Source organism: Salvelinus fontinalis, chromosome 24 (genome assembly GCF_029448725.1).
Source record: "Salvelinus fontinalis isolate EN_2023a chromosome 24, ASM2944872v1, whole genome shotgun sequence".
In the NCBI taxonomy this organism is placed as follows: Eukaryota; Metazoa; Chordata; class Actinopteri; order Salmoniformes; family Salmonidae; genus Salvelinus; species Salvelinus fontinalis.
Window position 1 is genome coordinate 3,333,382 of NC_074688.1, and position 24,960 is coordinate 3,358,341.

Genomic DNA, 24,960 nt, shown 5'->3' on the forward strand with positions numbered 1-24,960 from the left:
ATGGCTCTCCCATCACTTGATTGGGTTTTTCCTATAGGCTACAAGTGAAGACAGACACATCGGGGACGCAAATGCACGTGTCCTTTTCCAATTCCGAGATGCATATTTAAGATATTGGAAGAACTGTCCACATTCACTTTCCGTCAGCCAACAAGATGAGTAGGCCTAACGACACCAAAAACACTAGCTTAAGTCAAACTACTATCCCCCATAGTACAGAAGTTGACCTATTCTATTCTGTGAGGGAAATACATATGCCAAACAGTCTGGGACAGTTGTGGGATGCGATAGATCCCAAATGAATACAACCACTACCATCAAAAACACTTTTTTTTTTTTTTAAACGCACTGAGACTGACGCAACAGATCAATACGTTTAGCTTAAAACGTTGATAAACTATTAGGCTATTTCTTCACATTATAAGCGCAGCAATGCGCACATGGCAGTAGGCTGTAAGCGTGAACGTTCCACTAGCAGAAAACACCATTATCAAAAGTGACCACAAATGCGATTATGCATTTAATGCTTTTATTATAAAAGTGCATTTTTATGGTGAAAATTATCTTTCCCAAACTTGAAACTCATGGGCTGCTTATATATGCCAGTTAGGCTCTACACCACTTGTAAAGTGGATTAATGTGCTTCATTTTAAAATAAGCTATTTAGCCACTATGTTGTGATACAAACCTTATGCAAACATATAGGCCTATGGGCTAGGCTACATGAGGTGTGTGACTATGATTAGAAAAAGTAAAAAACGGCATTGTTTCTTGCCTTAAGATGGTGATAAAATAACTCACAAGTGATAGGCTAATATTGTCACCCATCAGACTATTCTTGATTTCATCTTGTCTTTGTGTGAAATTTGGTTTTTAAATTAAAAATGGACATTTATCATGCACCTGTCTCGGAACAGGGTCAGGGGAAAAAATACATGTTATCTCTGACTTAAATAGCGAATGGAGGATGCTTTTCCCGTGGTTCATTTTCCTGCAAGCCAGGTAGGCTATACTCCTGTTGTAAAGATAAGCAATGTGCTTAATATTTGCTTAATATTAGGAAGGTTGAGAAATAAATATAGTAGGCCTAGCCTATAGAAAGCTGATGGGATCCTCCCTTTTTTTAATAGAGGCCACCATTCTGTTTTCTTGCGCAATTGCATAGCCTATAGAAATGTTATGCAACATGAGCTCATGGTCTCTCATGAAGTGTTTGATTAGATTTTCCATGACATTTGCATTGATGTCAGAGTGATTAGAGGGACAATAGAGTGCTGAGTATCAGGCACTTAGCAAGTTTGGTAGACTACTAACGACCATCAGCAGCATCAGAGCTTGGAGAAGCCTAATTACCGTGACTAAACGGTCACGTGGAATTTGACTGCCTTCATGACTCGTGACCGTCGGTGTGGCAGTAATACAGTCACCGCAAAAGCCCTAGTCACAACCCGATTGACCGAATAAAAACACCCCAACACCTCTGAAGTTCATCGTTTTCTATTCTAGTATATATTTCATTGTTTTCTATTGCATTCTATTCTACCGTGAGTGACATTGGCTATTACACCGGCAGATGAGGAAACGCTTTATTCATATATCCTCTGTCACTGAGAAACAGAATGAGAAGGATGTGTGTATTTGTGCGTGTGTGTGTGTGTAAGTGTGTGTGTGACCTTGTTCTCAGTGGCTGTGATCATGTTGACGTAGTTGCTGATCAGCTTGAAGGTGAACCCTCGGTCCATGAGGGTGAAGCAACGCTGGAGGGAGGGATGGAAAGAGGGCGGGATGGATGGAGGGGGGAGGGAGATAAGGAGGAGAGGAAGGAGGTAGGGAAAGAGGGAGGGAGGGAGGTCAACATTAGTTTATAAAGAACATGAAAGAGAGAGACCATTTCATCATTTCACAACACAGTTCAAATACATGCTCTGGAACTTTGGCGACCACTAAGTATCTTTTAAACTTCCCGTTTTAGGGTGGATGTGTCAATGTGTAGTTCATACATGCGTAATCTACTCCTCTGTAAACTGGTCATCTCTGTATACCCGTCGCAAGACCCACTAGTTGATGCTTATTTAAAAAACCCTCTTAGGCCTCACTCCCACCTATCTGAGATATCTATTGCAGCCTTCATCCTCCACATACAACACCCATTCTGCCAGTCGCATTCTGTTAAAGGTCCCCAAAGCGCACACATCCCTGGGTCGCTCCTCTTTTCAGTTCGCTGCAGCTAGCGACTGGAACGAGCCGCAACAAACACTCAAACTGGACAGTTTTGTCTCAATCTCTTCATTCAAAGACTCAATCATGGACTGACAGTTGTGGCTGCTTCACGTGATGTATTGTTGTCTCTACACATCACGCCCACAGAGCAGAGTGAGAGAGAGTGCAATGAAGGGGTGCATATATATGCATAGTATGCAATTTTCGGAGACCACTTTTGGTTCGTGAGTGCTACTTTCAGAAATACGGTCTAAGAAATATACAAAAGTACCGGAGAATCTCTTTCAGGAAATCAATATCTAACAATAATTAGCAGTGGAAGCCATTTTCATTTACAGTTAGCTTAATTGCATTCAACTCTGCTTCCGTATCATTAGTCAGGGAATACAAATGCATTACCCGTGGCAGCATTTGAGCCTGATTTCGACAAGCGATAAAGACAGCTCCCTGAACATGTCATTTGTGAGTGATGTGTGTGATGCCCACCTTGACAAAGGCTGCCACGGCCAGGTTGGCACTGCGGGTTTCCTCTGCCAGCTCCTTGCTCTTCCAGAAGATGTGGTCGGACACGGTCATGACTAGGCTCTCCAGGCGACTCAGGTAGGTTGAAGGGAGCCTCTGTGGTCGAGGGAGCTGAGGCACACATAATATGGAACTTAACATATGGGCTTCATGTATTAGTTGCACTAGCAACACCAAAGTCGTAGGTTCAATTCCAGCAGGGATCACATATACATACTAACAGCACTGAATGGGACAGTGGGACATAGGACAGATGCAGGCCCAATACAAGGTCGGCAAGTAGGCCCGCAGAGAATCTGAATATGTCTGACTTCAGTACTAACTTTCAAGTGTTTTCCATACTGCATGTATTATTGTGTATTGTGTATTTGTATGCTGTCTTTCCAAAATGAATTTCCCTGTAAAAGGACAATAAATTATTTTGTATCGTACCGTAAGTTGCTTTTGATGAAAGTGTCTGGTAAGTGGCATACACACCGGCCAGTTTATTAGGTACACCCCCCCCCGTTCACGAAAATGGATTGCTCTTACAGACAGTGATTCGCGTGGCCATGGTTTGCTATATAAAACAGCCATCGAGGCATTCAGTTACTGTTCGAATGAACGTTAGACGGGGCAAAACAAGTGACCTAAGCAACTTTGAGCTTAGGTCACATGGCCGTCTGTGCGAGCCACACCGGATCCAGTATCTCAGAAACGGGCCACACTCCTGGGCTTTCCACACACGGCAGGACTCAAGGACATTAAAGTACTTTTTCAAGCACTAATATGTATTTCAAGGACCATCAATTTGTAATAGTTAAAATTATTATTATGCAATAGTTGCCACCAGATGGCAGTATATCGCCACAACCTCATGCAAAAAAAACGTAGTATTCGTCACTACCTTACAAGTTCAAAATCAAATCAAACCAAATGTTATTGGTCATATACACATGGTTAGCAGATGTTATAGCGAGTGTAGCGAAATGCTTGTAAATAATAATACGTTGTTTCACTACATATTTACTATATATACATGAGTGGTACGTCAGTACTTATGATTTTTCAATTTGAGTAGGGATGAGCAGAGTTTTGGGACATGCCTACTGGTGAACACACATTTCCTATTCGCATGACGACACATTTCCATCTTAATGACTGTTTTCTGGGGAATTTGGGAATCTACTACTTAATAGCTGGCACCTTTAGTGGCGCCGGTCGGGAGAAGGGCGGACGGGCGGGCTGGGCGAGGAAACTGCATGTTAGCGGCCAACAGAACGACAGGAGCACGGCTTGATAAAGTGGAATATCGCGGGCGCCCACGAGAATGAGGCGATTTGCAAAAAAGCTCTGGAGGTTGTTGAAGAGAAAAAGTCACATAATGTAGAACTGGCGCCAGTGTAGGATGCAGCGCTGTATCTTTCCCCCTTCATGTTGCTCTTCAGGGCCGATTCACCCATGCTCGCAATGTCAAAGTCTAACGCATGTCTTGCACCTTACCACCTTGGGTTGGTTGGGTCCAGTGACATAGCGGTAAAAAAAAAGGTGGGTAAACTATACCGGACATTTTCCAAATATTTTTCATAAACGTATTTATCATCATCTGTTCTCCTTTCATTTGAATTGAATCACTTTTCAAGTACCAACTTGAGAAAATGTCAGATTCTCAAGGTATTCCAGTACTTCAGAATTTCAGAATGCCAAGTTCAAGTTCTTTAAGCACCTCAATCACCTTGTGCCAACCCCGTGTCTAGGGTTTACAGAGAAAGGTGCGACAAACAAAAACCATTCAGTCAGTGGCAGTCCTCTGGGCGAAAACAGCTCGTTGATGAGAGAGGTCGAAAGGAGAATGGCAAGAATAGTGCAAACTTAACAGGCGGGCCACAGACAGACAAATAACAGCGGTGTGCAGAACGGCATCTCGGAACGCACATTTGTCAATCCTTGTCACGGACGGGCTATTGCAGCAGACGACCACACCGGGTTCCACTCCTATCAGCTAAAACCAAGAAGAAGCGAGCGACTCCCGTTGACACACGATCAACAACACTGGACAATTGAAGAGGTGAAAAACATTGCCTGGAACATGACAGGGAGTTCAGTTCACTTGATTGGCCTGTGGAATCCCCAGACCTCAACCCAATAGAGCATCTTTGGGATGAGATGGAATGGGCTGCATGGACCAACATCCCTGTGGAATGTTTCTGACACCATGTGGAATGCCCCGAACAATTCAGACCGTTCTGAAGGCAAAGGAGGATCCGACCCGGTACTATATGGGTGTACCTAATAAACTGTCCGGTGAGTGTATAATATAAACATTAGATATACTCTTTGAGTAATGAGGTTTGAGAACGTGATGGTCTCTTTGCGTGAGTTAAATACAACAGGGACAATGACACTGAAGTTATGACAGTCACACTGAGGAATACATTTTGACTAAGACAGAGTTCGTCTCATGTATTGTTTATTGGTATGCTAATCTGTCACCTCCCCTCTCACAGGGAGTGTATATGTACATATATAACAGCTTCATATCTTATGTTTCTATACCTTGACATTGTCTGAGTCCACTAGATGCTGGGCCATGGACTTGACAATGAGCTCGAAGAAGAACCAGGAAAACTGCAGCAGACAGGGGTAAAAGGTCAAACAGGGGTCAGATCACCCGGGTTACGTTCAGTTAGGCACTCAGGGTCCCATTCAACGGCACATCCAGATAGATATATATCACGTAGAGCAGATATGTACGATAAGGAATCCTAACATTTCTAAGTATGTCTTTATTTGGATAGCCCCAAATAGGTTTGTAGATGTTCAGTAGACTGTCAACAACATTTCAACTACATTTCAATGAACTCTCCACTAACCTTAACCCTAGGCCTAACACTTAATCCTTACTCTAACCCTAACCCTAAACCTAACCGTAACCCTAGCAAGCAGTTGCATGTTAACAGAGATACAGCTGACAGTTTGTTGACAGTGTGAGCATCTGTAGATCAGGGGACTATCCACCCAAATGACACCCTATTCCCTACATAGTGCACTATTGTTAACCAGAGCCCTATGGGTTCCTATAACGGGAATAGGGTGTCATTTGGTACTGGGCGTTGTTGTCCATCTAGGCTCACCCTGAGGATGTTCCTGACGGCCGGCTGCTCGTTGCTCTTCAGGTCAGAGGTCATGCCCTTGGCCAGCTCCTCGTGGACCGTCCGGAAGCCATGCGACTCCGCCTTGAACACAAACTGACCACCGCAGTGGAGAGAACGAGGTCAATGAGACAGACGGACATAGAGACGGACAGAGACAGTAAGACAGACAGACAGACAGGCTGTACCGACACTTTTGCTCCATCTCACTTTCTGTACACGCAATTAGTAGCATCAAGGGAACCAAACATGCAATATGTTTGGCTCTGCATTTAATTAAACCTACATAAAAACAAAACAACGCCGATTAAGGCTGATGTAATCAGAGTTGAGGATGAAGAAAAAGCTGAGTCTGACAAAATTTGTAATAAATTATGCATCAAAAAAATCTTGATCTAATGCAGTTTTCCCTTGGCACATCAAATTCATTGGGGTACGTGCTTCTGTACTGTATCTATAAATCTACGTGCTTATTTTGGCACTCAATCTCTTTTTCTCTTTTTGTGCGAAATGTTCCACCCACACTGTACGTGTATGGCACGCACACACCTCATTACCACAGACGTCACCCAATTGAGTTAATTCATTAACAACGGTAACCACACGCACAAACACACACATGCTACACGCACACAAACACACACACATCTGGTACCCAGCCACACACACCCACACGGCGAGAAAGCACTGGTCGAAAATTGCTTGCTGCTAGCCCCACGAGCAGCATGCCAATCAGTTGCCATAGTAACGCCAGTTCCATTACAGTGGCCCTCCCATTCTTTCCTCCCCTCTTCTCCTTCCACCCTCCCTCCATTTCTCTTTCTGTCTCTCTGCACCTCTTACAGATCAATTGTAGGATTCTCGTTTTCTTTCTACCAGACATGAGAAATCTTGTGGTAAGCTGGTTCTATTCTCCATTTCCCTTTCTGTCTCTTCCTCTCTCTCTCTCACTCTCTCTCTTCTTAACAAGCATGCCTTGCATTCTTATTGAAACGGCTCGGTGTCCTTGTTTGCCTTCCACCAGACCCCCCCCCCCCCCCTTCTCTCTTCCCCACAGCCATGCTTGTCTGTGTGTGAGCTGAGAGCCGTGTGTGTGGCAGACTCTCTCTCGTCTCTCTGTGTCCACAGTGTTCTGGGCACATTGCCCCTAGACCCTCAGCCACACTCCTGCACTCACCACACCCCAAAGCCCCCACCGTAGCCCACACACACACACACGTATGTACACACACGCACACACACACACACACACAGTTACGTGTGAATGCGCACAAACACACTAACACACACATACACAGCACGCACACAAAGCCCCCTTCTCTCCCTTCACTAATGAAGCTGTCTGTGAGTTACTCTCCTCCCCTCTGCTCTCATTAGCTCTCCTCACCTCTCCTCTCCTCCTCTCCTTTCCCCTCCTCTCCACTCAGCCCAACCCCTCTCCTCTACCCTATGACACCACCCGGCTAAACAACTGCAGAATCGGAGCCTCGCTCTTCCTGCAAGACAGGGCTAAGATCCCAATGAAATGAGCACCATACCTTTATGTAGGAGTGCAGGTAGTGGTCTAGGTTTTCTTCATGGCACTTGGCAACAATGTGGACCAGCACCCTGGTGAAACACAAGGTGGTCACTCAGTCATCATCATTATCTGGCAACATTAATAGTTGGCAATATGAATTCTGGCAACATGTATTCCTGCATGATCCGGTGGCACTGAGAGTGGTCCGTGGCCTGCAGTGCCTCATCCTACCTGGTGGTGGTGGTGGTGACTTCGTCGTTGTCGTTCTGGGTGAGGACCTTGAACAGCTGGTTGAAGAGCACAGGCAGGAAACGAATTATCACTGGAATCTTCTCAATGCTCAGTAAGCCCTGTGGGAGAAAGAGAATAAAGAGAAAGAGAATCAGAGAGAGAGAGAGAGGTAGTCGGAGACAGAGCGAGGATAGCGAGAGAGAGAGAGAGAGAGAGAGAGAGAAGTAGTCAGAGACAGAGCGAGGATAGAGACAGAGCGAGGATAGAGAGAGAGCGAGAGAGAGAGAGAGAGAGAGAGCGCGAGAGAGAGAGAGAGAGAGAGAGAGAGAGAGAGAGAGAGAGAGAGAGAGAGAGAGAGAGAGAGAGAGAGAGAGAGAGAGAGAGAGAGAGAGAGAGAGAGAGAGAGAGAGAGAGAGGAAAGACGGTCAGTGAAGGGTTGTATAGTATGGGAGTGAAATGCTAGTATGGGAGTGAAATCTCTCTATCCTCCCTCCCTTCCTTCGTTTCTCCAGACCTTTAGGCAGTTGAGGAAGTTTGAGGTAGGTGATTGGGAGAGGTCCGTGTCTCGTTTTTGGCACTGTTGGAAGAAGCGGTTCAGGTGGGGGTCCTGGCGATCAAGGAGAGAAGACACAGTCACAACCAGAACCATCATCACTGAGTGATAGACTGTGCACAGGAGATGAGGACTAAATCCAGGAGCAAACTAAATCTGCATCCCAAAAGGCATCTTATTCCCTACATAGTGCACTAGTTTTGACCAGAGCCCTATGGACAAAAGTAGTGCGTGCACAAGATAGGGAATAGGTTGCCATTTGGGGCCGCAATCCTAAATGTCACAATGGGATAACAAGGATTGACTTGCTGGAGTTGAAACCCGTTAAAGGTTGGTTAAATAAGATTTGTATTTTTAACTTGTGGTGGTTTCATGGAGTGGCAGGGTAAGTCCAGACTCTTACCTGAGTATAGACTGTGGAGAGGACGTTGGTGGAGACCTTGAATATGGGCTTACCTCCGTCCACCCACTTCAGATCTGAGCCGTTCTGGGGGGAGAGAGGGAGGAAGGGTCACTGAGCACCAAGGAGATCCATGCTTGCTTAACACTTTACTGTTGTTCACTTTGGTGTGCTCACTTCATACCTCTCTCTCTCTCTCTCACTCGCTCACTCTCTCACTCGCTCACTCTCTCACTCTCTCACTCGCTCACTCTCTCACTCTCTCACTCGCTCTCTCGCTCACTCTCTCACTCGCTCACTCTCTCACTCGCTCACTCGCTCACTCGCTCACTCGCTCACTCTCTCACTCTCTCACTCTCTCACTCGCTCACTCTCTCACACTCTCACACTCTCGCTCTCTCTCGCTCTCTCTCTCTCCATTCACAATTCAAATTCAAAATGCTTTTTTATTGGCATGACAAAACTTACATTTGTATTGCCAAAGCAACAATGCTTTCTCTATCAATTCCTGTATCTCCTTCCTTTCTTTCTTTCTACTTTCCCCCCTATTTTCTCTCCTCTCTCCTTCCCTCCCTTCCATTCATCTCACCCCTCCGTCCCTCCCTCCCTCCTTCTCTCCTCTACCTTAGTAGATCCAGGTTCTTTGACGAGCAGGTATCCAGGGGGCAGGCTACAGGCCACAGGGATGTTGAAATCCTGTGAGGCCAGGCGACCCTCTCTGAGCAGAGGCAGCCACGAGTAGCCCACTGCAGTCACACACACACACACACACACACACACACACACACACACACACACACACACACACACACACACACACACACACACACACACACACACACACACACACACACACACACACACACACACACACACACACACACACGGGAGAAAGAACACATGGGAAAACACTATACTGTGTGTAATGTGTAAATCAATCAATGAAATGTTTTAATAAAGCCCTTGTTATATCAGCAGTTGTCACAAAGTATTTTTTACAGCAAGCTCAATCAGAAGCAAGAGCACAGTAGTATTGGCCTGTAGACGTAGCATGCACCATCACACTCCAGAATTCAATAACACAATCACAACAGTATCGAGGCGATGTTGCTGCACAGTGATAAGCGAACACCGACTAGCTACCATCCAATCCATTGACAAACTTGCCTCAAAGACATATATGCCATCTAACAGATGCTTTTATCCATACATTTTTGGACTGCTGGCCCAAGCGGGAACCAAACCCATTACCCTGGCGTCGCAAACACTATGCTCTACCAACTGAGCCACACAGGATCACAGTATTTCTCCTTCCTCCCTACCTGGGGTCTCCAGGGCCTCCTTCTTCTTGGAGTTGGTCTTGGCGTTGATGTCACAGGTCACATGGTAGAAGGAGAAGAGTAGATGGTGCTTCTCGTGGAGCTGGGTGGGCAACTCAATCTTCACCTGGGACACAGAGGATGACACAAAGGACCATTTCAGAAACAGGCAAAAAAATGAAAATCACTAATTATTTAAAGTGCATTTAACAAAAGCCTCAATATATTAAAAAATATATAATATACAGTACCAGTCAAAAATTCGGAAACACATATTCATGAAAGGGTTTTTCTTTATTTTTATTATTTTCTTCATTGTAGAATAATAGTGAAGACATCAACACTATGAAATAACACATGGAATCATGTAGTAACCAAAAAAGCGTTAAACAAATCAAAATATATTTTATATTTGAGATTCTTCAAAGTAGCCACCATTTGTCTTGATGACAGCTTTGCACACGCTTGGCATTCTCTCAACCAGCTTCACCTGGAATGCTTCACCTGGAATGCTTCCCACATATGCTGAGCACTTGTTGGCTGCTTTTCCTTCACTCTGTGGCCTAACTTAGTCCAAACCATTTCAATTGGGTTGAGGTCGTGTGATTGTGGAGGCCAGGTTATCTGATACACTACTTCAGCACTCTCCTTCTTGGTCAAATAGCCCTTACACAGCTGGGGGGTGTGTTGGGTCATTATCCTGTTAAAAACAAATGATAGTCCCACTAAGCTCAAACCAGATGGGATGGCGTATCGCTGCAGAATGCTGTGATAGCCATGCTGGTTAAGTGTGCCTTGAATTCTAAATAAATCACTGACAGTGTCACCAGAAAAGCTCCATCACACCTCCTCCTCCATGCTTCACGGTGGAAACCACACACGCAGAGATCATTCGTTCACCTTCTCTGCGTCTCACAAAGACACAGAGGTTGGAACCAACAATCTCAAATGTGTACTCATCAGACCAAAGGACAAATGTCCACCGGTCTAATGTCCATTGCTCGTGTTTCTTGGCCCAAGCAAGTCTCGTATTGTTATTGTTGTCCTTTAGTAGTGCTTTCTTTGCAGCAATTCGACCATGAAGGCCTGATTCACGCTGTCTCCTCTGAACAGTTGATGTTGAGATGTGTCTGTTACTTGAACTCTGTGAAGCATTTATTTGGGCTGCAATTTCTGAGGCTGGTAACTCTAATGAACTTATCCTCTGCAGCAGAGGTAACTCTGGGCCTTTCCTGTGGCGGTCCTCATAAGAGCCAGTTTCATCATAGCGCTTGATGGTCTTTGCGACTGCACTTAAAGAAACTTCCGAAGTGTTTAGTGATGGACTGTCATTTCTCTTTGCTAATTTGAGCTGTTCTTGCCATAATATGGACTTGGTCTTTTACCAAATAGAGCTATCTTCTGTATACCACCCCTACCGTGTCACAACACAACTGATTGTCTCAAACGCATTAAGAAGGAAATAAATTCCACAAATTAACTTTTAACAAGGCACACCTATTAATTGAAATGCATTCCAGGTGACTACTTCATGATGCTGGTTGAGAGAATGCCAAGAGTGTGCAATGCTGTTATTCAAGGCAAAGGGTGGCTACATTGAAGAATCTCAAATATACAATATTTGGTTACTACATGATTCCAGATGTGTTATTTCATAGTTTTGATGTCTTCACTATTATTCTACAATGTAGAAAATAGTAAACATAAAGAAAAACCCTTGAATGAGTAGGTGTGTCCAAACTTTTGACTGGTACAATATATATACACTGCTCAAAAAAATAAAGGGAACACTTAAACAACACAATGTAACTCCAAATCAATCACACTTCTATGAAATCAAACTGTCCACTTAGGAAGCAACACTGATTGACAATACATTTCACATGCTGTTGTGCAAATGGAATAGACAAAAGGTGGAAATTATAGGCAATTAGCAAGACACCCCCCAAAAAGGAGTAATTCTGCAGGTGGTGACCACAGACAACTTCTCAGTTCCTATGCTTCCTGGCTGATGTTTTGGTCACTTTTGAATGCTGGCGGTGCTCTCACTCTAGTGGTAGCATGAGACGGAGTCTACAACCCACACAAGTGGCTCAGGTAGTGCAGTTCATCCAGGATGGCACATCAATGCGAGCTGTGGCAAAAAGGTTTGCTGTGTCTGTCAGCGTAGTGTCCAGAGCATGGAGGCGCTACCAGGAGACAGGCCAGTACATCAGGAGACGTGGAGGAGGCCGTAGGAGGGCAACAACCCAGCAGCAGGACCGCTACCTCCGCCTTTGTGCAAGGAGGTGCACTGCCAGAGCCCTGCAAAATGACCTCCAGCAGGCCACAAATGTGCATGTGTCTGCTCAAACGGTCAAAAACAGACTCCATGAGGGTGGTATGAGGGCCCGACGTCCACAGGTGGGGGTTGTGCTTACAGCCCAACACCGTGCAGGACGTTTGGCATTTGCCAGAGAACACCAAGATTGGCAAATTCGCCACTGGCGCCCTGTGCTCTTCACAGATGAAAGCAGGTTCACACTGAGCACATGTGATAGACGTGACAGAGTCTGGAGACGCCGTGGAGAACGTTCTGCTGCCTGCAACATCCTCCAGCATGACCGGTTTGGCGGTGGGTCAGTCATGGTGTGGGGTGGCATTTCTTTGTGGGGCCGCACAGCCCTCTAATTGCTAATTGCTTGCTAATTGCCTATAATGTCCACCTTTTGTCTATTCCATTTGCACGACAGCATGTGAAATGTATTGTCAATCAGTGTTGCTTCCTAAGTGGACAGTTTGATTTCATAGAAGTGTGATTGACTTGGAGTTACATTGTGTTGTTTAAGTGTTCCCTTTATTTTTTTGAGCAGTGTATATATTTATTGACACAAGTGGCAGAACTGGTGTCACAGTGGTGAACAATCAACTGAGCCACTAAGTTCCGTGGTGAAGTTTCCCCTGGGTACAGATCTAGTATAATCTTCCCCTTCCCCCAATCCTAACCCTAACCATTAGTGGGGGAAATGCAAAACTGACCTAAAATCAGCATCTTGGGGCAACTTTATTCTACACCTGCCACTACACGGTGAGGGCTCTAGCCTGGTATGCACATGTCTGATTGTGCTTCAGCCTCTCTCATTCATGATAATGAGCATCAGGAGAGTTGGCCTAAGCACAAACAAAACTGGCTACCAGACAATTAGAGCCCTGCACATGCCCCTTCCAATCAATCTCTTCCCATTCCTCTCCCCCTAGTCATACACCTCTTCAACACTCTCATTCCACACTCACCTCATCATAGAAGTCTGGGTTCTGGGAGTGATGAAGGACCGTGGAGCAGGCTGCTGTGGTGAAAACTGGACCCCCAGGCTTGCCGTATATGCACTGAGGCAACAAGTAAAAAAACAAATGAAGAGAAAAGTGACATTCTTCAAAAAATCCACTATGATACCCTAAATTCTATCAATGACAAAGAAGATATTGAGAAGATTCTACACCTTCAAAGGTTTGGCAATTTCCTCATCTGAACTCCGAAACTCCACATAGACTGCAAGGTTACGAGCCTGTGAATGAAAATGGCGTTGTTAGATTTGTGAGCATACAGTATTTCATGCGTGTCTGCAAAGAGGTCCCATATATGTACAGTGTGACTTGTGTGTCTACTACATGTCCTTTCCTTCGTATCTAGTACAGTTTTCACAATACCAGTATCACAATACCAGTATATAGGTTTCCTTGCCATGATATTTCTGAGTATATCTAGTATATATCACAAGTGATGTTTGATAAAGTACGACTATAATTTATATATAAATGCCCTGATTACTTACATTTTGGTGAATCTCTTATACAATGGGTTAAAGTTATGTAGAGCAACCCCAGATGTAAAATAGTCAATAATGGTTACTTCTCAGAAAGTATTGAACTTTAAAGAAAAGTAAAACAAGGCTGTCCGTTGTCTCCATATCTATTTGAAAAACTAGCTATTAAAATTTGATTCTACAAGAACATCAAGGGGTTAGAAATCCAGGGGATAAAAACAAAAGTGTCAATATATTTAGATGACTCTAGTTTTTTTCTTAAGTCTGCAATCTGGATCCCTGCACAGTCTCATTGAAGATCTTTATCCCTTTTCTAGCCTCTATGGCTTAAAACTAATTATGACAAGTGTACCATATTACGTATTGGATTGATAAAAAATACATTGTTTACACTACCTTGTAGTTTATCAATAAGATAGGTAGATGGTGAAGTAGACATACTTGGTATTCACATCTCAAAAATTATAAATTAACTTTCCACAATTCATTTCAACAGAAAGTTCGAAAAAAATATATAAGATTCTGCAACCATGGAGAGGCAAATACTTGTCTATTTATGAAAAAATCATGTTGATTAACTCTTTGGTCCTATCACAGTTTACTTACTTAATAACGGCACTGCCTACTCCAGATGACTCGCTTTTTAAATCATATGAGCAAAAAATATTTCATTTTATTTGGAATGCTAAGCCAGACAAAATTAAACGTGCCTATTTATATAATGAATATGAGTTTGGGAGGCAAAAATTATAAAATATTAATGCTTTAATCCTCTCATTAAAAGCTTCACTCATACATAAGTTATACCTAAACCCAAAATGGTTCTCCAGTAGATTATTAAGAAAAGCTCATCCTTTGTTCAAAAATGGCAATTTTTGCCTTCATACAGATTACAACTTCTCATTTCTGACAAATTGAAAATAACATTTTGTTTAAAGTATCGCTCTTTCTCAAACAAGCCATACAAAGCTGGTTACAATTTCAGTTTTATCCTCCAGAAAAGAGAGAACAAATATTACAACAAATGTTATGGTTAAACTCAAATATACTGATGAATAAAAAAAACATTCTTTATGGAATAAAAAAAAATGGTATTATATTTATTAATGATAATATGAATAGAAACGGAGGAGTTATGTCACATTCAGTTATCAAAAATATATCGGAATATCTGCTCAATCCAAACTTTCAACCAACTGATTGCAGCACTACCACAAAAATGGAGGAGGCAAGTGGAAAAGGGAGAAGGTAGGGAACTTGTTTGCCGCCAATATATTAAAGATACACATTGGCTGAAAGGAACTGGCATAAATAGAAAAATATACCAGTTTCATCTGAGGACAAAAATGTTGACAGCTGTGCTATACAGGTTACAAAATAAATGGAAAGAGATGGTTTTATGAACTGGTACAAAAAAACGACACTTGATTCAACACTTCGAGTATTTCCATTTAAATGATTATAAAAAATTCTTGCCACCAACAGAATGCTATATATATGGGGCATACAACAATCTCAGCTCTGTAGATTTTGCTGTGAAGAGACAGAATCACTAGATCATTTATTCTGGTATTGTCCCGATGTAGCTTGTTTCTGGTCACAGGTTCAAGAAGGGTTAAAAAATCTACCTTACAAATAGCAATGTTGGGCGATCTGGAAAGCCATAGTCAGTCAATAAATAATATAATAATACTCGTAGGAAAGGTTTTCGTCTTTAGCTCACAATCTGTGGATAATATATGATTAGAAAGGTATTTTTTTTGGTAAAACATCACAGCACAATTGAAAAATATATGGTACATGGAAACCAAACAAGGGTGGTCTATGGTGATAGGTGGGATGGGCTGAGAGTGGCTGAGGGGGTGGGATTAAAGAGCTTATGTTTGGTTTATTAAAGAGCTCATGTATTATTGTTATGTCACTGCTTTATATAAAAGTACCATGTATATGTAAAATGTTTATGTAAAATGTATGTATTTGTGGCAGAAAAGCTGTAAAAAAAAACTAAGATATTTATCCTCCTGGTAGAGGGGTTAATAATAAATCATTAAAAAACTATTTTTTAAAAAGTGGTGTGTGGGTTTGGGTGTGTACGGTACCTTGGCGAAGCTCTTCTGGCTGTCGTATTTGAGGTGTCGGGGGTAGACGTAGACGTGGTTCTTGTAGACGTGGTGTGGCTGGGTGAACTTGGTGGAGTCCTGGACAAACTCCTCCACCTCCACGGTGGCCTGGTGCTGGCTGCAGTCCTCGAAGGGCTTGACGGGCACATAGGATGACGTCACACAGTCTGCAGACAGACAGAGAGAGAGCGAGAGAGAGAGAGAGAGAGAGGACATATGTAATACATGTAACACTGATGGCTATCAAAAGTATAGAGAGAGAGGTAGAAAGAGAGATAGAGAAACAGTAAAGCGAGAGGGAGACAGAGGGGTAGAAATAGAGATGGAGAGGGGAGCGTAGAGAGAGAGAGAGAGAGAGAGAAAATAAACAGAGAGCGAAAGAGAGAGAGACATTTGTAATACCTGTAACACTGATGGCTATCAACAGTAGAGAGAGAGAGAGAGGGAGAGGGAGAGAGGGAGGGGTAGAAAGAGAGATAAAGAGGCGAGAGGTACAGAGAGAGAGGGAAAGAGAAAAGAAAGAGAGAGAGAGAGAACGAGAAAGGGAGACATGAGGGTTGTCGAAGTGAGAAAGAGAAAAAAAAAGAGAACATAAAAGTGTTGGACTAACTTGGATGCTCCATAGGGACATAGTCCACTGTGATGTCCAGGTTCCCTGGAATGGTCTGCAGTTTACTGGTCTTCTCAGCCCTGCAAAGATACAGAGAGAACCAATGAATGAGTGAGCAGTGAGCACCCTATGACTAGGGCCAGGCGTTTTCCAGGTCAGGTTAGGTGGTCATGACAAACTCTACAACCTAATTATGACCTAAAAAGGGATCTGGACCATGGGTTGAACTGACAGTATTTGCATCCCAAATGGCAACCTATTCCCTATATAGTAAACTACTTTCAACTAGAGCCCTATGGGCTCTGGTCAAATGTTGTGCACTAAATAGGGAATAGGCCATTTGGGACGCAATCTTGATGTCTTTTCGGTGCCCTACCTCCTGTACTCAGACACCAGCTTGATGAGATCTTCGGTGGAGATCTTGTTGCTCTCCTGTTTGAAGAGGGGCGAGAAGCGAGACTCCCGGTCCACCGTCCCCTGGTTGTCCTTAAACACAGACCTGAGACAGACAGAAAGACAAGACAGACAGGCAGAACAGACGAGAGAGATAGATGGACGGATGCACAGACAAGACAGACAGACAGGAAAATAGTTTAGAGTGTAAGATACTTATCAATTACCTACACCTTTATAGACATCCGTGTGATGCAGTTTGATCATTAAAAGGAGAAAAGGTCAATAATTGGATATGGAGTGGGTAGGATACCAGAAAACACAGTGTGGCTCAGTGTCCCTCACCTGATGCACCAGGCAAAGGGCATGTGGTACTTCCCCAGTTTACTGCAGAACTGCTTGTTGGATTTCAGCATCTTTTGAACCGTCTTCAAAGGGACAGGAACAGAGAGAGAGAGATGGAGAGAGAGGAGTGCAGAGTGGGGGAAGAGAGAAAGAGAGTGAGAGTCAGAGAGAAGGAAACATTACTTTAAAAAGGGGCAGCATTGTTGATATTCCTGAAGTCTGCCGGTGGGTTTCGGGAAAACACAGAAATAAATGATCCTCGACGTAGATAAATTTCACGTCTAAATCTACAGGGGTGTGTCATGAACCTGGCAGGAGGCGCAGCGCTCCCGTCTGCTCATCCACTCAACTTCCCAAACATACGCCAGGATTTCACTCCGTGGAATTCTATGGGGGCATCTTGGAAAAGAATCTTGGAAAATCTATGAGGAAAAATGTATTTCCAAACCATCTGATTTCCTGTGTGATTAAGGGGAATTTAAATAGAGCTTTACAAGAAATCTCACTGGAAAGACCCTGTAAAGGTTGTGCATACCGCTGTTTCACTACTAAGGGCCTGGGGGAAACAAGCGGTTTTACTGTACATTGTTCTACACACTAACTCCCTCAACTTATGTTCCATAATAGATTGTCCAAAAGTAGAGTTACACAATTCCTGTAATTTCCCCAAATGTCCAATTTTTTTCCTAGTTGGAGGATTCATAGATTTTCTGCTTATTACCTCCTGATTCCGAGATAGCTCTAACCTAGATTTGTAGTTTTTATTAGTTGCAAGTCTATTAGAATTTCTTTCTTTTTTTTAGCTGTTAATGTAAGTTTTAGTTTTTCATTATTGTTGCCATATTATTCTTGTTTTGTAAGCATTGTAAGCATTTGTAAGCATTGTAAGCATTTTTTTGGACACTTGAAAACGAGATTGTGCATCTCAAGAGACTCCATCCCGCAAAACTTCAATTAAATAAATAAATACAAAATGGGAATTTGGGGAAAGTTACCCGAATTTTGCTAACCTACCCATAGGTAATAGGCTATAAAGGTGAGGGGTGGTAGTTAGAGAGAATTTAACTGTGATGTAGAGTTGCGTCACCTTGCTGGAGTCTGTGTTTTTGATGTACGGCTCTGTTCCCACGGCAATATTTCCCATCAGCACCTTCTCCACCCTCGCCACTAGAACAATGTCCGTGTGGGGGTTTGTCACTGAGAAGATGGCCTGCGTACACACGCACACACGCAAAAGAAAGGAGTAAGTATCTCTATATGACAATCCCAGTTCTGCCCCATCCCCTCTTCGTTGCTGAAACTGATCCTAGATTTGCACCTTGGGGAAACTTCCTCCGGAGCGTTGCTGTAGCCTACCTGTTTGGGGAAACGGAGCCAGTCGTCCAGGTCCAGGCTGAGGTGACAGTCTCCAGGTCTCTTCTCCGCAGGGGAGCTCAGTCCATTCTCCTGCCCCGCCCCGGGCCCTCCCGACCCAGTCCCGCCCAGCATCTGACGCACCGTCTCGTGGTTCAGGTCAACATGGAAGTCGGCCGACACCTTCCTCCCCTCACGCACATCCAGCAGGGCCACAGTCACGAAGAAGGGCTCAATCTGATGGGGATACATTACATGTGATGAGCACCAGGGCTTCACCAAGGTTTTCCAGCACACAGCTTTGACATGCTTGCTATGTTGTTCTACTGTACTTCAAACAATTTGTAGGCGGGTCGATTAGGATTCAAACCTTCTCTTATTCCTACTCCCGTACGCGTTAGCGTATGCGTATGCGTATTACACCAAGCAAATCATTCAAAAGATTAACACTATTCATTTTGTCCAGTGACCACTGCACTCAATAGCTGATCTAGGATCATCCATCGCGGCACAGTAAACAACCGAGTGAAAAGTGTTAAGACCATTGAGCACTATCAGTTATGTAACGCGTGAGCTCACCTCAATAACCGCGGCGCTGTTAGTTCCAACGTCATCATGCTAAGTCTACATTTAAGCTGCGGAGAACTGTGCGTGTGTGCGCGTGCGTGAGATGGTGGTGGTGTACTTGTGGTTTTAAGGGGGTCTCACGTTGGTGACAGGACCGGCCTCGGTCTCATTGATGCAGCCCTGCAGCGTCAGGTTGAGGGATCCACAGGCGATCATCAGCCTCCTCCCCAGCTTCTCCTCGAAGGGACGGATTGGGGGGCCCTCACCCCTAGGGTACTCCTCCCGCGGACTCCTCAACACCTGACACACAACCAGACAGCACCAGAGGAGGGACACACAATTGGACTATCAGTGGGCAGTGGGCTGAAGTTGAATGTGGTGTGTAAGCACGGGTCTGGACCAGAAGCCTGCAGACACAGAGGCCCTCCTGGGACAGAGATTACCATCCCTGACCTAACAGTACTTAATTGACAGGTGAATTGTGCAGTACTGTACCACCAACAGTTCTGCACAAGGTGTGTTAACCCCTATAGTGTACTTACAGTGTCAGGCTATTAACCCCTAAACACTACCTACCGGGGTGTCAGGGTCCAGCGAGAACAGGTTGAGCCTCTCTTCTCTTCTGGCTGATCGGACCACCTCCTCAGTTTCAGAGAAATACTGAGAGAAAGAGAAGATATCCCCACAAATAAAATACAGAATATACAGAATATGTACTAAAGGAGAACTACAGGAAAAGGAAGACCGAATACGCCCCCATTCTCAGCAACGGAGCTGTAGTGGAGCAGGTTGAGAGCTTCAAGTTCCTTGGTGTCCACATCACCAACAAACTAACATGGTCCAAGCACACCAAGACAGTCGTGAAGAGGGCACAACAAAACCTATTCCCCCTCAGGAGAATGAAAAGATTTGTCATGGTTCCTCAGATCCTCAAAAGGTTTTACAGTTGCACCATCGATGCATATGGCAACTGCTCGGCCTCCGACTGCAAGGCACTACAGAGGGCAGTGCGTACGGCCCAGTACATCACCGGGGCCAAGCTTCCTGCCATCCAGGACCTCTATATCAGGCGGTGTCAGAGGAATGCCCTAAAAATTGTCAAAGACTCCAGCCACCCTAGTCATAGACTGTTCTCTCTGCTACCGCACAGCAAATGGTACAGGAGCGCCAAGTCTAGGTCCAAGAGGCTCCTAAATAGCTTCTACCCCCAAGCCATAAAACTCTTGAACAGCTAATCAAAAGGCTACCCAGACTATTTGTATTGCACCCCCCCCCCCCCCAAGGCTACCCAGACTATTTGTATTGCCCCCCCCCCCCATCCACCCTATGGAACGCTGCTGCTACTCTCTGTTATTATCTATGCATAGTCACTTTAATAACTTTACCTACATGTACATATTACCACAACACGTGTCCCCACACATTGACATTGACTCTGTACCGGTACCCCCTGTATATTGCCCCGCTATTGTTATTTACTGCTGCTCTTTAATCATTTGCTATTCTTATCTATTGCCTTTTTTTGTTGGTATTTTCTTAAAACTGCATTGTTGGTTAAGGGCTTGTAAGTAAGCATTTCACTGTAAGGTCTACCTACACCTGTTGTATTCGGCGCATGTGACAAATACAATTTGATTTGAAATTAGCATAATACAAGTAGAAGCATTGATCATTTTTACGGGTCAAATTACATCTCCACACACCCACCTTGGCCAGCTCAGGGTTGATGCCGCTCTCTGCCGTCTCTTCATTCTCAGGTAAACACACGTCGCTTAGAGACAGATCACAGACGTCTGGTGGGGAAAGAGACAGACAGTTACAGTCAATACCTCCGGTGAAATTCATGTCTACCATTCTTGTTTTTAATATTGGCTCATTTCCCCTGGTCTTCAATGACGGCTATAGAATGAGAGGGAGACTGCAAGGCTGTTGTCATGGAAGCTGCCATACCTGAGTGTGTTCTGAGAGGGGTAGAGGTGGGGAGGAGAGGGGGAGTAGGGGAGCGCTCTCTCTCTCTCACACTGGCCTTCCCTGGCCTCTAATGGAGCTTACTGTATGTTTATCTTTTCACTACCATCCCTCCGTTCAGCCAGCGTAGGTCAACCTTTTATGTGGTACTGTAAAAGAGGCCCCACACCAAGAGAGGAATGGAAATAGACAGCTGTTTTCTTTCAGGGGTGGGTGGGTAGGAGGGAGAGAGAGAGAGAGAGAGAGGAAGGGGGAATAGAGAAAGAAAGAGAGAGAAAAAGACAGAAAGAGCAGAAGTAGTGCAGAGCCCTGCATGTGTATTAGGTCTGATGATGCTGCTCCTCTTCTCTCATTGCATGGTTAAACAGAACAAATACGACCTACGAAGATCGATCAAGATGGCGAGACACAAGTATAGGGAGAAAGTGGAGGAGCAAGTCAGCGAGTCGGATACTAGGCGTATGTGGCAGGGGTTTCTAACGATCACGGATGACAAAAAGACAGCTAAACACCTTTTTCTCCCGGTTCGTGCAAAACGACTCTGAGCTGCCGAGGAGAGCCCCTGAGGACAACAAGGGCTACGTGCTTACGGTAGGAGGAAGTTCAAGTCCAACGCTCAAGTGGTTAGAGCGTTGGACGTGGACCGAAAGGTTGCAAGATCGAACCCCAGAGCTGAAAAGGTAAAAATCTGTCGTTCTGCCACTGAACAAGGCAGTTAACCCACCGTTCCTAGGCCGTCATTGTAAATAAGAATACGTTCTTAACTGACTTGCCTAGTTAAATAAAGGTAAAATAAGAGAAATAAATCAAATGTAAGTCATTCAAACGTGTTGACCCTCGCAAAGCTGGCGGCCCAGATGGCGTCCCTAGCCGCGCCCTCAGAGCATGTGCAGACCAGCTAGTTGTTGTGTTTTCTGACATTTTCAAACTCTCTCTAGCCATCATCCCTGTGCTCAAGAAAGGGAAAGTAACTGAACTGAATGACTACCGTCCCGTAGCACTCACTTCCGTCATCCTGAAGTGCTTCGAGAGTCAAAGACCACATAACCTCCTCCCTCCCCTGACACACTCCACCCACTCGAATTCGCATACCGCCCCGACAGATCCACGGACGACGCAATCGCCACTGCACTGCACACTGCCCTCACCCATCTGGACCAGAAGAATGCATATGTGAGGATGCTGTTGATCGACTACAGCTCGGCCTTCAACAGCATAGTGCTCTCTAAGCTAACCATAATGCTCACAGCCCTGGGACTGAACTCCTCCCAATGCAAGTGTGTCCTGGACTTCCTGACAGGCCGCACCCAGGTGGTGAAGGTAGGCAACATTACCTCGTCCCAAGTGTTGGAACCGGTTCAGAGAACAGAACCGAAAACAAGTCATTTTTCAAGGAACCGAAATGGAACCGGGAACAAAAGTGCTCCATACTGCTCCAGAAGAGAACTGTTATTTTAAAAGCATGGAAACAGGTAATAACTTTCTTTTACATTCCAGGCACGCAACAAAAGCCCCACATGCAAAGCCCCCACTCTGTCACTCAGAAATGTACTCCAGCATCTGTCTACGAGCTGAAAATCTTTGTGTATGCGTGTTTAGGCTACCTGCCCCTCCCGCCTCCGAAGCATACTGTAGGCTACTGTACTGACGTTAGAAGCATGTGAAGATAGGGAGAGAGCTGTTTTATTAGCTAGAGAAGAATGGATTAACTCAAGCTTGTTAGCTAGCTAGCTCAAAGGACATTCAAAGTTCCTTCATACAGTAGAAGCCGCGTCTCCTGGGTATAATTCTGCGGACCTAATTCAGATAATGTAACCCTCTCGCTCTCTCCCCACCCTTAAAATCTCAAGTCTTATAAGTCTCATCTTGCGCCATAGGCTACACTTATCTTTCCATGACGCATGTAAACAACTAGCTTGCCTGCTCTATCCTCACTGATTGGTGAAGTAATGTAATGAGCTAAACGTAAAAAAGTGTCTATTTCACAGGTTAAAAAAAGGAACCGTAAGGAACGTTATAAACGGGTACTTTTTGGGGGGTTGAACCGGTTCAGAACTTTATTTTTCTGGTCAGAATAGTGGTTCTGTTCGGAATGAAACGATTAGACATCTCAGCAGTGGCAATTCTAGACCATTTCAACTGGAGGGGCCAAGCTGGGGCCAGTTGTACTGTTAGAGGGGCCGGTTACATTAGACGTTATTGTTGTCATATCGTTTTCTTCACTGCATTGCAGGCATTAGCAGGCAAAATACCATGTTCATAATCATCATCGTTGCCACTGTCTAATAACAGATTTAAAAAAAGAACGATAGCAAAAATGAGTTATGTAAAAATTATTTCATACTCCACATTTAGGGGGGCCACAAGGGGGTCCAAAATTGTTGTCACAGGGGGCACTGAGGGCACCCTGAGGGCACTGAGGGCACCCCCCCCCCCCCCCCAGAACCGCCACTGCATCTCAGAGGAGCTGAAATGGTCAAACCCCATGGACACTGTGAAGAATAAGGCACGACAGCAACTGTCAGGAGGCTGAAGAAATTAAGCCTGTCCCCAAGGGCCCTAACAGTGTTCGACGGGAGCACCATTCAGAGCATACTGTTGGGCTGCGTCACAGCCCGGTACGGCAACTCCACTGCCACTGACCGCAAGGCAATACAGAGGGTAGTACGCTCAGCCGAACACATCATCGGGTGCACACTGCCTGCCTTCCAGGGCACCTACAACACCAGGTGTTGCAGGAAGACCAAGAAGATCACCAGGGACCTCAGCCACGCGAGCCACGACCTGTTCTCCCCACTTCCATCACTCAGACACGGGCAATACAAGAGCATCGTGGCTCAAACTAACAGAATGGCAAACAGCTTCTACCCCCAGATCATCAGACTGTTGAATAGCCACCACTACTCCTACTCCAGGATAATAACTAACTAAGCATGACTTGTTGTTCGTTTCTGGATTAGCCCTGGGAGCTCCCCCGGCCAGCGCGGCTGATGAAACTGTACACCACACCACCTCCAGGTGATATTATATGGCGCTTAATGGCTAATAAGGCTCAGGTCAGTTAGTACACCGAACCTGATTTAACATCATGCTAGTACCGCAACACAGAACCATGATGACTACGGCTATTACGTCATTCGTAGTCGTTTTCACAACCTCAATTCTCCATGGTCCAGGGCGGTGTGTGCAATTTGTTTGGTTATATTCCACACCGAGGCTTTAAAAAAAAAAATTACGTTTAAGCTATAAAAACCAAGGTGGAGTGTTTTGCCTTGTGTCCGGTCTAATCTCCTGCTGGAACACTAGCAATAAGGATCAAGTCACCGCACATTAAGTCTCAACTTAGCCATGGCAGAGTATCCTACAGCCATTATGAATACCAGACTTCAACTACAGCAAATGTGTTCCGCCACTTCGTTAAGTATGATGTTATTTCACTGTTATGTTTCTGTAATCAACCCGAGGGATATGGTAGCCTGGTCCCAGGTCTGTTTGTGCTGTCTTACCAACTCCTATGGTCATTGTCAAGCCGAATACATAAGAAGTTGGCTAGACAGCACAAACAGATCTGGAACCAGGCTAGGGTTCTGTTGGGCATATTCTAATCTATATTCGAAACTCCTCTACTCTTTCCTCTCCCGCTCTGGGACTATGAGGCTTAGGTGTCAGGATCTAAGTAGAAAAAAGAGGAATATGTCCACTCAGCATTTGCTTCTCCCATAAGTTAATTTTTATGAAACTCAGTGATTTAACATTTTTTTTTAAAAATCACTTTTGGGAGACAGCAAACAATCAGGGAACATCTTCCTTAAGATGTTGTTTTCAAGTCTTGTTTTCAGAACACGTTACGATGCGTGTGTCTCTTCTCATCATCAGGGTCGTGTTCAGTAGGCACACGGAAGAAAA

General features: G+C 44.6%; 1 protein-coding gene across 8 annotated transcripts in view; it reads right to left on the bottom strand.

The window, feature by feature from the left end:
• The window catches only part of LOC129821773 (dedicator of cytokinesis protein 10-like), a 175,742-nt gene that overhangs the window by 48,148 nt on the left and 102,634 nt on the right, over positions 1 to 24,960 (bottom strand). For all 8 annotated transcript variants that reach the window (XM_055879405.1, XM_055879404.1, XM_055879410.1 and 5 more), the window contains exons 9-29: positions 20,794 to 20,879; positions 19,663 to 19,746; positions 19,228 to 19,386; positions 18,523 to 18,756; positions 18,254 to 18,376; positions 17,167 to 17,249; positions 16,805 to 16,927; positions 16,429 to 16,508; positions 15,798 to 15,985; positions 13,375 to 13,440; positions 13,169 to 13,261; positions 9,899 to 10,022; positions 9,201 to 9,322; positions 8,580 to 8,663; positions 8,138 to 8,230; positions 7,624 to 7,742; positions 7,412 to 7,481; positions 5,856 to 5,969; positions 5,278 to 5,349; positions 2,707 to 2,853; positions 1,674 to 1,757 (exon numbers count right to left, since the gene is read on the bottom strand). In XM_055879405.1, the coding sequence (XP_055735380.1) occupies positions 1,674 to 1,757; positions 2,707 to 2,853; positions 5,278 to 5,349; positions 5,856 to 5,969; positions 7,412 to 7,481; positions 7,624 to 7,742; positions 8,138 to 8,230; positions 8,580 to 8,663; positions 9,201 to 9,322; positions 9,899 to 10,022; positions 13,169 to 13,261; positions 13,375 to 13,440; positions 15,798 to 15,985; positions 16,429 to 16,508; positions 16,805 to 16,927; positions 17,167 to 17,249; positions 18,254 to 18,376; positions 18,523 to 18,756; positions 19,228 to 19,386; positions 19,663 to 19,746; positions 20,794 to 20,879 (2,348 nt within the window). The remainder of the gene's footprint in view (positions 1 to 1,673; positions 1,758 to 2,706; positions 2,854 to 5,277; positions 5,350 to 5,855; positions 5,970 to 7,411; positions 7,482 to 7,623; positions 7,743 to 8,137; positions 8,231 to 8,579; positions 8,664 to 9,200; positions 9,323 to 9,898; positions 10,023 to 13,168; positions 13,262 to 13,374; positions 13,441 to 15,797; positions 15,986 to 16,428; positions 16,509 to 16,804; positions 16,928 to 17,166; positions 17,250 to 18,253; positions 18,377 to 18,522; positions 18,757 to 19,227; positions 19,387 to 19,662; positions 19,747 to 20,793; positions 20,880 to 24,960) is intronic.